Below are 12,247 nucleotides of genomic sequence, written 5' to 3'. Positions count from 1 at the left end.
TCACACACTGGCTAGACTTGATAATCCAAACTAAGGCTTGAAGCAGAAGAATTGAATAAACGTCAGGAACGATACTAAGAAACACCAGCACAAAACTTTAACACAAGACAAAGAACGGAAGACAACTGAGGGTTTAAATACATAAGATGATGAGTAACAGGTGAGACTAATCAATGAAACAACAAATAACTATGGCAAGCAACTAACAAGACCCAATGGAAACTGAAACTAAAACACAGGAACTGAACACAGGCAAAACAAGACAAAAGAGTATCAAAATAAGAGTGGACATATAGGAAATTGTGACACATAATTGCTCTTTTACAAGTATGAATATGTGCACTTTTCACATATTTTAATCAGATATGAACGCAGTGTTGTGCAAAATGTGTAAATCAGGTTGTGATTGAGCTTTCAGTTACAATGGACTAAAACATGGACAATGAATAACTGAAATATAAACCTTGTTTTTCGTAGTATTGTACTCATTATAGTATTAATAATCCAGGAGATCAGCATGACAGTTTTCACATGTTTTACTGTGAATGTTGATATGTGTTTAAATACGCAAAATGATTAAATATTTGGTGTAAAATTTGTTTTGTCAACTAAAATGTTTATAGACTAATATTAGATCCCATTTTATTTATTAGTAAAATTGACTAATATGGAATGAACACTGACTAAATTTAAAGAATATTTTTATTAAATGAAATGCACTTGTTGACAGCCAGGTTTGTTCTCTGCAATGAGCAATAAAGCCGGTTGCTGTTTGTGTTTGAGTTCTGCCGTGCGCCCTCTTGTGGCCTGTTGATGTAAGGTCTGGTGTTCTCTGATCTTCTCATCTAACTCAGTGCTTCTCAAACCTGTTCTGGAGACATATTGCATGCTGTGGTGGAGTCCTAACCATAAAGGTTGTTTACTATTACCCAAGCACTCCCTTAAACCCCTCATTAAAAAAAAAATGGTATAACGATAACAATCCTTAGAAATCGTAATACGCAAACTTTTTTTGAAAAAAAATTCTAATTCAAAAGAATCATAGTTTTTTTTTTCATAGTCATAGTTCATAGTTTAAGTCAGCTACATAAAAACTTAGATTAGCCTAATTTGATACCGACTGGCTGCCCCAGACTAACTGATAGTGGGTCACACTAGAACTTTAGACACTGTATTAACATAATAGCTATGTTTATGCAACCAGCCCCAGGTCTTAGTCTCCACTAATGAGCTGATGATCTAAACCAGGCGTTAGATTAGGGGAACACTCGAGTGTGTGGTGACAGGTTTGAGATTTAGAAGCACTGGATGTATAATTTGGGTGTGTATCAGTCAGCTCCCTAGTTCACTAGTCAGGGCACTGATCAGGGAGTCGGCCATTTTAAAGGTCGTCTCAATCGCAGAATCCTTCCAGTGCACTGAAACGTTCGCTCCCTAAAAAGTCCCACAATGCACTGTCAAAACCAGCGAGAAACTTGAATCAGGCGAGCCAGCTCACTGCACATAACGAAACGTGATAGATGCTCTTAAAAATACAAACCATTATTTTATTATATTTCTGCATGACCATACGGCGCTAGACAGGTAATGGACATAATCTAGCTATGGTTGGATATTGGTTGAATTTTAACGATTCCGATTCTGCTTATAGAACACAATTCTTATCGATTTCTAATTTCGATTCCAATAAGGTAAAAAAAAACTTGGATATCGTTCACTTTTAGTCTTATTGCAAAACATGTAAATGAATATCATGAGCAGAAATCATCAGCTAAAGAACACTTACACAAGCAGCGTTTGCCTGCGGTTTAAAAACACCATAGAAGAACAACTAGCCGAACTAATCAAGCATTATTAAAGACAAGTAAACACTCAGTAATTTGAAAAGAACAAATAAAAAATGAGCAATCGCAACAAATAGATACAACTGAACAAAGATACGATTGAAATGAACAGTGTTTTAAGGTTTTCAGAAACTGATCAAATGTAAAATAACAATGCAGTTTATAAATAAAATATTAATTTTTTTTAAATATATATTTTTTGCATTTATTCAGTCAAGAACGAGTGAATTTTCTCTCTGTCTTCTGTCATTTGATTAGTGTTATTATAGAGACGGCAGGAATATGAGTGCTGTCACTTTAAGAGCTACACAATATAGTTACACACGCCTGCACTGAACACAGCGCGTCTCGCACTTCCATGGTTTAAAATCACACCAAAATTTTCTGCGAGTGCATTTTGGATGTGTGTGCAGCACAGAGAACAGCACACGAGTCGTCTCGCGCTCGAATGGTTTAAAGTCATATTGAAATGCTCACAAATTAATCGATGAGAGGATTCGAAATTTTAATTGTATAACAAGTATTCGATTCCGAACCCTAAATCTAGCTAACATTTACAATTTATTAACGGCTGAAATGTTGCACGTATATGCAACAAGCAAATTATTTATCATACTGTGCTTTAAATAACATTACAAGTAATGTCAGAAATATACAGGTGAAACTCTTAAATTAGAATATGGTGCAAAAGTTAATTTATTTCAGTAATTCAACTTAAAAGGTGAAACTAATATATTATATAGACTCATTACATGCAAAGTGAGATATTTCAACCCTTTATTTGTGATAATTGTGATGATTATGGTTTACAGCTTATGAAAACCCCAAAATTCAAAATTAGAATATTGTAAAAAGGTTTTTATAAACTCTGCGTTGATGTTGTACAATGTGTCATGAGCCCGCGTCCTTTACTGTCCTTACCGATGCCGAATCCATGAACACGATGCACTGATTCAGGAGCTCGGGAGCTGATTGAGACGCACCCATTTTCATATTTAAGTGAAAATTTCTTAATTAATTTTCTCAGCTCTGCCGGGGAAGATGAATTTCTCATTTTAAGTGTATTGCATACTCCGTTTTCTGCACTTCATAGAGAAAAATCTAAGAGGGGAGAAGATTCACCGCAAGGGAGTCCGGGAACGAGCCAAAGAAAGGAGGAAGAGCAGTCCAGAGAAAAAGGACAAATGGAAACCAGACGACGGCTCTCTGTTCACGCAGCTGGGTGAGTGTGTGGCCCTGCGGTGTCCTCGTGTGTGCAGATCTGCCGGAGAACCCTTCTGCTGTCCGACAGGAGCAGCTGTGGAGATGTGAATGGACAATTCAATCAGATTCAAAAACTTCTTATTAAAGAAAATCAGAATGATTCAGTTCGATTCAATACACTGCCCAGCGGTGCAATTCAGTTGCGCTTTTAAAATGCATTTTTATGGTTCTTAAAGTTCCCCTGTAGTCAACAATTTTATCCCCAAAATTACATATATATATATATATATATATATAATAAAAAAAAACTTTACGCCTTAAAATATATTGAATGTAACTCTTGCCTCATTTAGTATACGCTGTTGAATGAATAGGCAAATGAGTTGGTATATCATCTCTTGAAAATTATTTATTGTCAAATATGTGTAAACTCCTCTTAGGAATTTCACTTGATACTCAGCAATGGTGTTCAGAGGTGTAAAGTCCTGGATTTGCTAATTAGCACAGTTCTCCAGCCAGAGAAGTAATTAGTGTAATCAGCCGGCTGCAATAGCATCTGGCTGCAGACAAGTGCCGTCACTTGCACTCTCGGACTTGCACGCTCAGACACGAGCGCTTCCTCTGCAAGTGACGTCACTTGCAATCGACGCCTGCTCTCTACGGAACGTTCAACAGCGAACGTTCGCTGCTCTCTATTGCTCTGATCGGAGCCAATAGTCTTTAAACAAAACGCGTGAAATTTGACCGCGTCAACACGCAGTGTTTGTCCGCGGCAATTTTTTACGTGTTTCTTTTGAACGCGTAGACACGCTCATTTTGGTCGTGTTAAGGTGTCATTTGTCATTTTGTTGACAGTTTTTTTCAAATTGCTAAAACACTACAAGTGGAATTTGAGGCTCACTCAGTGAAACCATTCACTCATGTACCCAATCTTTAGACCAAGCCTGCAAAAATACAAGGACATTATATGCTTTGCACTCAGTTTGCATTTGAAAAACAAACTATTTGCAAAACTCTAAACAAATTTCTCTACATTACATACATCATTCAAAACTAACAGCTCTTGTGTTTCATCTGGGAAACACTGGCATTTAAATGCCACATTACCAAATTACCACATTTACTGATGACCTACAGCCAATAATCATGTGGGAAAACACTTGTACATAAATTGATCATTTAGAAATCAAAACTCAGTTATGAGAAAGAAAGAAATTATTTTTACTATTATAATATATTTAATTATTTTTTATTATTTTCAAGACATTTTGGACAATTTCATGCTCCCAACTTTGTGGGAACAGTTTGTAGATGAAAAACATCAAGATGATGCATTTTTATTTTATTTTTTATTGTAAATGTCAATTTACAGTACACAGTTAATGTGCAAAACAGACAAATACAAGGTACAAATAGACAATATACAACATATATAAAAACACATTAGCACATTATTCACTTTGCTCTAGTGTAGTTCGACAGTTTACCTTTAATTTCATGACATCGACTGCATGTTCAAGAAACATTTGCATGTCATTCATTACAGTAAAGATGAAGCAAAAGGGTTCCAGAGCATCGATTCTGTCCTGTGGAAACTCAGCCTTCTCTAATCTCTCAATGGCTTCCGCAATGTCTTGTTCCTCCATACACACTACTTTGGGCAAATGAACAGAACCATGCAGTGCACTAGATTGATCCAAACACCACTTGCTGGCTATCTTCAAATCTGGCATCAATCGACTCTGTGAAATAACACGGAGAACAAGGGATTGCAAGTGACGCCACAGCCGGTAGCGGAGAGCAGGTGTCGACTGCAAGTGACGTCACTTGCAGCGGAAGCGCTCGTGTCTGAGCGTGCAAGTCTGAGAGTGCAAGTCTGCAGCCAGACCCTTCTCGCCGGCTGAGTTCATGGGTGGAATAAACATATGGCAGGACTTTTACTTTCTGACCCCTGGACTGTACACCTCTGATGGTGTCGAATTATGAGTTTACACATGGTTTGTCTTAAAGCGTATTAATAACACCACATAGACACATAAACAACATTAAACGCTGGATTTACACCACAGGGGGACTTTAAAATACTTCCTCTAATGTTTCTTAGGCAAGACAAACTACTTCAGTGTTGGCTGTTGTGCCTAACGTAAATACAGCAGAGGTTCTCAACATTTTTTAAATATATTTTTTGAGAGATTTTTTCCTTGAGGAAATTTGCCTGATAGGCCCCAATTAATGGATATTGAATCGAACTCGAATCAAAATGTAGGCTTTTTGTTAAAAATCGAATCATGAAATTTGTGTCAATGCCCAGCCCGCAAATATTGATATATAATCGCAACCTTTTGGTGAAATTGTGCAGTCCTACAAACAAACATATTTTTTAACTCTTTTTTAGCAGAAAAATCGCAATCCAGTATTTCCCCCCCGAACCGTTCAGACTCGGGTGTAGTCCCGCAGGAGCCAGGTTGAACATCCCTGCTCTACGCAGTCGATCCGTGAACCGTACGGACCCGCTGCCCCACGCTCGCGATTCGGGGATTAAGTGCTAAGTTTAACCATCAGAGTGAAAATGTATTTATTCTTGACAGTTTACACATTCAAGTGATTTTAAAACATTCAAGCCAAAGAGGCGAAAGAGAGCGCTGTTATCTGAGCGTGCAGAGAGAGACGCGTTACAGATTTAAAGTTACTCTTGATTCGAATTGATTCGTCTTTCGCGTCTCCTTGTGCTTAAATGGACACATACAGGTGAAACTGGAAAAATTAGAATATCGTGCAAAGTTCAGTAATTCAACCTAAAAGGTGAAATTAATATATAGACTCATTTCATGCAAAGTGAGATATTTCAAGCCTTTATTTGTTATAATTTTGATGATTATGGCGTACAGCTTATGAAAACCCCAAATTCAAAATTAGAATATTGTGAACAGGTTTTCATAAGCTGTAAGCCATAATCATCAAAATAATAACAAATAAAGGCTTGAAATATCGCACTTTGCATGGAATGAGTCTATATAATATATTAGTTGAATTACTGAACTTTTGCACAAAATTCAAATTTTTCGAGTTTCACCTGTATACACAAAATTATGTTAAAATGCCCTTCTCAGCAAATATTCTTATAAACGCAGTCGGTTATGTCTTAAGTGAGTTGAGGAAGAAATGGGATGTGTAACAGTGTATTAGATCCGTGCATTTGGTCCTAAAGTGTCAGCGGCCTAATATTCCTGTCAATAATGTTAATCAAACAACAAAACACATCTTTAACAAAGACTAATCTATATTTTATTTATACAGTGAACACTATAGTGTTATTTTACATGTGTGTATCGGATTACGACTGTTAGACCTTACTTTATTATATTGTATTTATCTATGCTTGTAATTTGTGTATTTGTTCTTATTTTATCACTGACTATTCACTTGTTTCTAAGCAATTTGCAGTGGTGTTGAAGTACTTAAAGTGGGCTTTAAGTAATAAATGAAAAGCAAAGTTGCATTAACCCCCCCCCCCATCCCCCCCCCCCCCCCCCCTTTTTTTTCTCCCTGGTCTGAAAAAATGATCCGATCCGTGACTCAAAAACCATAATATGATCTGAACCGTGAGTTTTAGTGATCAGTTGCACCACTACACCAACAAAAAGCACTTTGTTCATTGAGACCCAGGCGAGGAACGGTCCACTCATTGTGTAATGCACATCTCCTCCGCAGGTTTCTCCAAATCCTTCCCGCTGGACGGTTCGCTGTTCGACAGCTGGCTGGCTCGGTCGGTTCACATCACTGCGGATAACATGCTGAGCCAGTGGTCTCTCTCCGGGGAGAGCGACGACCCGTCCGCCAGCCTCCTGCAGGGCGAGGAGAACCTGCTCAGCCTGATGATGGACCACTCCATGAAGTCCACCTGGAAAACTCCTCAGCTGGGACGCAAAGCAAGAGGCGTGCCGCGCACCCGCCGGAAAGCCGCCTCGCTTCCTCGGACCGGATCCACGGTTAAAGGCCAGGTTTGGTCCAAACGAGGAGAGCGATCGCTCCACCGGCACAGCCGTAGCGAAGCCAGGCCCGACCCGCTTCAACCAGCCATTTCCAAAATGGACTCGTGCCACATTTCCGAGGAGCACGGGTCTTGGGACGGCACTGGGGATGCGGATTCGCAGGTGCCCTTACGTCTACGCCTACCTAGACCAGGCAAGTCCCGCTCTAAGAGTGAGACTTCGCTGTTGAACAGCACATCTGCACCGGACACCGAGACGGATGGATATTTCTCCGACGCAGAACAGAGTGACACTGAATTTCGTTCGTCCAGGCGAAAGCTACGCTTGCCCCAACTGCATGCTGGGAAGGAGCAAGTAGTGCGGCGAAGCGTGCTCGCCTCCTAAAGCTATTCCCGGATGCCGCTTTAGTGTCGTCGTGTCATCAGAACGAGGCTCGGTTTCTCAATGCATACGTTTCCAGACCCTCAGCTGTAATGGCTTGTGTTCTTATCCCTGTTTTATCTGTCAGAGTATATTAGCCAGTCGCCGACATTTATGCAACCATAACCATTTGTGCTTGACATAACAACGAGGAACAAGAAGTCGTCGAATTGAACACTGTTGGATGTGTCCTTTTGGGAAGCAATAGGATCTGTCCTGGAACCGGGACAATGACGTGGGCATTATAACGTCTGTTCAGGTTGTGTTTGTTTTGAATGAACATGTATGTTGTGTGTCTTCAGAGGATGTGGCTACTTTAAAATGATTTACAAGAGAAAATATGACACAAATAAGCACAAATAGCCGTTGGGGAATGTAGCACACGTCATATCCATTCGCTTTGGCTAGTCTAGACGTACCAGCATCACGAGCAGGGCCCGCTTCAGCCTGTGTGTGTGTGTGTGTTTGCCAGTGGACAGATCTGAGCACAGTTGGGTTAGTCTATCTCAAGTGGTCCTAAAGAGTTGGTTGCTTGGTCATTTTTATTTCCCCCCAGATTTCCATTAACTAGCTTTGTAACCAGCTAAATCTTAAACAAATTTTTACAGCCAATAGAGTTGCATATGTGAATATTTAAGCAAAGTCTCTAAGTTGACGTTCTGCACGTGCCTGATAAACCCTTTGGGAGCGTCACAGTTTCGTCACACACAACCGTCGCCGAAGACAAGCTTTTAAACGCAGATCTTTATGGTCGCAAGCCATTAAACGGACAAACCGGACTGATGAAACTTGCGACGATTACCCTTCTATTAAAGCATGAATCTGATGTAAACAATAGATCTACAGAGTATTCACATATCAGCCCTACATATTTAAACCTTAAACATTTTTATCTCACAATTCAAACTTTTTTTCTCGCAATTGGGAGTTTATATCATAATTCTGAGGGAAAAAAAGACATGAACTCGCAGTTCTGAGGGGAAAAAGTCAGAATATTGAGTTTTATAAACTCGGAATTGCAAGAAAAAAAGTCCGAATTCTGAAATATAAACTTTTAATTGTTTATTCTGTTGCCGTCCATCGACTGCTACCCATTATTTCTTGTAATACGGCACAGCAACATAGTGTCGGCCCAGATACGGCCCACATCCGGTACACATGGATTTCACACGGCCCGGATCTGGGCCGACACTGTTTAATATGCCGAGACTATTTTTTTGCCACCAGATCCGCCCACAAAACACCCAATTGGTCTACATATCTACAATAGGTACAACATTACGGCTGAGACTCGAATCCTTCCTATCATAAACTGACCGTGAAGTTGAGCCCTGAGCGGTCGTGGTCATTGCATTTTGACAAGGAACAAGAATGTATCAAATGTTTCTTTGTGTATTTTGTAATGTACTCTACTCTAAAGATCAGTTTTTGTTTCAAGGAACATCTTGAGTCAATACTGAGGTTTCCGTAAACGTCTGTGTAACAAAAATACCAAATGATAATTTTTCAATACCAATACGTAGAGGTAATCGCATTAGAAATGGCTGGGCAACCTCCACTGGACCACTTGTGACGCTGTGACCCTGTTACATCTAAAGATAATGTCTTACTTTTTTCTTACTTTTTGTGAGATTCAAACTTGTTTTGGTCCATTTGTCCAGAAAAAAACTGTTGTCATTCTCCATGAAAGCGTGCCTTCTGTAGGTCTACTAAATCAAGCTAATAATCCACATGTTTAGTCATTTTAACACGATGAAGGCAATCAGAAATGGTCCGCAAGCTCATATGAAAGTGTGTAGAAAACAGCATCCAACAATCATCAATCCTGCTGTTCCTAAACCAACGTCAGTCAGTTCTTCAGTTCGTGACGTCTCGTGAATCAGCTCATGGTGTTTATCTCAGGGTTAAAGAGAAGAAGTGATCGCAACCATGTGAAGAGTGAAAACCTGTACATTCACCAACAACACCGTGTTTCTTTGGCAAGTGTGTTGAGAGGATCTGATGGGAATGAGGAAACACTGAGTTTCGCTTTTTTATTTTTTATTGTATGATGATGCCAAAGAAAGGCAAGTCAGCAAATGCTCTGAAGTGGATGTAAACACTGTGTCCTGATCTCCTGAAGATCTCGACCCGCACTGGTGTCCACCTGTACACTCCTGGATCGCATCATCAGTCGAGCACACACACGTGAGGAAGGCGGACGCTCTGTCCTGACATGTTTTGTTTCCGAGACAAAACCAACTGATATGTGGCGTACGTGAGCAGAGTGTGTGTTCTCTCCGCACACCTGAGGGATTCACCCAACTAGGACTCTTCTGTCCTCATGTATTCAGTCTCATGTCGTTCCAAACCCGTATCAATGTAAATGGGTCCAAATAAGAAGCCGTGGTCCATGCGCTACATTCCAGTTAAAAGTCTTTATTGACTGAAAACCTTCCCTTCCACCATTGATCTCCGACGTTGTGAGATTTTGCAAACCACATTGTAACTAAAGGTGTGCTATGTCTTCTGATAAACAAACAATTTTGTGAACCACAGAAGAGTCATATGGGTTTGGAACGGCTCCACGGTGAGAAGAACGAACTCCTCGTTCTGACTCTTCATTGGCTTAAAGGAGTAGCTCACTTCAGAGGAAAAATCTCCTGATAGTTTACTCACCCGCACGTCATCCAAGATCTTCATGTCTTAATTTCTGCAGTGGAAAAGAAATGAAGGTTTTTGAGGAACACACTCCAGGGTTTCTCCATATAGTGTCTTCAATGGGGTCCAACGGGTCGAAGGTCCAGATGTGAGTTTCAGTGCAGCTTCAAAGTCTCGACACGATCCAGCCGAGGAATAAGAGTCTGATCTAGACAAACCAGCCGACATTTATAACACAATACACATTTATATACTTTTAACCACTAATGCTGGTCTTGCACGAGCTGTGATGCGACACACATTACGCAATCAGGTTGAAAGGTCAAGTGTGACCTAGGCGTAAGAACCGACCCAGTGTTTATAAAGCGAACGTGCACAGTGTTTATAAAGCGAACGTGCAAAGACTAAGTAAAAACATTTACCAAAAAAATAATAATTAAAAGGTAAAACGACGATTTTAAGGTTGGAGAAGAAAATCGATTTTTTTGCCCTACTCTACATTTATAAACCGGAACACGCGTGACCTTTCAACCTTATTACGTAATGTGTGTCGCATCACAGCTAGAGCAAGACCAGCATTAGTGGTATAAAAGTATATAAATGTGTATTGTGTTATAAATGTCCGCTGGTTTGTCTAGATCAGACTCTTATTCCTCGGCTGGATCGTGTCGAGACTTTGAAGCTGCACTGAAACTCACATCTGGACCTTCGACCCGTTGGACCCCATTGAAGACACTATATGGAGAAACCCTGGAGTGTGTTCCTCAAAAACCTTCATTTCTTTTCCACTGAAGAAAGAAAGACATGAACATCTTGGATGACGTGGAGGAGAGTAGATGATCAGGAGATTGTGACTCTGAAGTGAGCTCCTCCTCTAACTCGTGCCGCTGTCTGACCACAGACCGCGACCTGTACAGATCTCATGTATCTCAGCTGCTTTAATAGGAACTAATCATAGATGCTGGTCATTTGCCGTTCTCTGGTTCAGTCATGGAAAACTGTGCCTTTAGTGAAATAGTTTCAGCCGCCTGCAAGAGCTCACGCTTCTTTATCATGCTTCGTTGTACCAAAACTATAACATATACTCTACGTAATCTCTGTAAATGTTCAGCTTCTGTGCAAATCATGTTCCTCCCACAGCGTAACAGGGCGAGAGTGCCGAAGTAGATCTCGTGTTCGTTGGCAGATTTGTTGTTATTGAGCTATCCACTTCGACATCTTTGCACTTATTGTTCTTTTGTCTCTATTGCTGGCGTTCGTTTATAACTAAACTGGTAATCAAGACCAACAAGGGGTGTGCGATATTGACCAAAAATATTTTAATATTTCCTGCTAACAATAATTAGATGATGCCTGGTTTAGGCCAAGCGGCAACCCTCCCATCTCTCATAAATCAACGCTGAAGCGACTTAAACTGCAGTTCCTCCACTGGCCACTAGAGGCCGGCTCCAAAAGAGAGTCAATCCCATAAACCCGCATGTTAAAATGCCCAACTTTACAGCAGAAAAACACATGTTTACAGTCTGGTGCAAAAAGTGGTTTTGGTCTATATAGCTAATGTTGCCCTTCATGACGACTGAGGCGGGTGAATATTTTTATAACTCATCCGTTTAAATTATATTAAGCCTTAAAGTTCTGCATAATTAGGGGCGTGGCCAGTTGAGTGACAGGTGGATTGCCGCTGATGTCACTACTAGCCGTTTGTCTGCTGTGTGTTAGCGTCACGTCACCTCAGCTAATCCGCCTCTCGTTTATCCGGGAGTGACGCGCGGCCAAGATGGCGACGGCCGGCTCCGCCCACTTTGGGCTTCAAAAACGCTTGTCACAAAAAGTGACGCCACAGAATATGTCCATATTTTTATACAGTCTATGGTTTAGGCCCGTCATGGACAGCTGACTCACGAACACGTTCATATTCTGGTAGTTTAATGTTTTAAAAAAACCTTTTGGATGTATGAATATTAAAAATGAAATACTTTAAATATGAAACTAAAACCCCGAGTAGGAAGTGGCAAATCACTGTGTTAATGAGTGAGTCACTGAATCATTCACTCAACTGATTCGTTTGATTCAGAAACTCTTAACGGCTCTGCTGTGGCTTTGAACAGACATTACTGTGTCTAAAATGTATAAAATCAATATCACATT

General features: G+C 40.3%; 1 protein-coding gene across 2 annotated transcripts in view; it reads left to right on the top strand.

Moving 5' to 3' along the window:
- The window catches only part of jade2 (jade family PHD finger 2), an 89,445-nt gene extending 81,282 nt beyond the window's left edge, over nt 1–8,163 (top strand). For both annotated transcript variants that reach the window (XM_056242746.1, XM_056242745.1), the window contains exons 11-12: nt 2,938–3,066; nt 6,759–8,163. In XM_056242746.1, coding sequence (XP_056098721.1) covers nt 2,938–3,066; nt 6,759–7,423 — 794 coding nt within the window. In that variant the 3' untranslated portion in view covers nt 7,424–8,163. The remainder of the gene's footprint in view (nt 1–2,937; nt 3,067–6,758) is intronic.
- Nucleotides 8,164–12,247: the final 4,084 nt, after the last annotated feature.

The sequence above is a fragment of the Rhinichthys klamathensis genome, unplaced genomic scaffold (genome assembly GCF_029890125.1).
Source record: "Rhinichthys klamathensis goyatoka isolate OS25496 unplaced genomic scaffold, OSU_Roscu_1.1 h1tg000750l_1, whole genome shotgun sequence".
Lineage (NCBI taxonomy): Eukaryota > Metazoa > Chordata > Actinopteri > Cypriniformes > Leuciscidae > Rhinichthys > Rhinichthys klamathensis.
The sequence above is the reverse complement of the archived record's forward strand: the minus strand, read 5'-3'. Positions and strand labels throughout refer to the sequence as shown.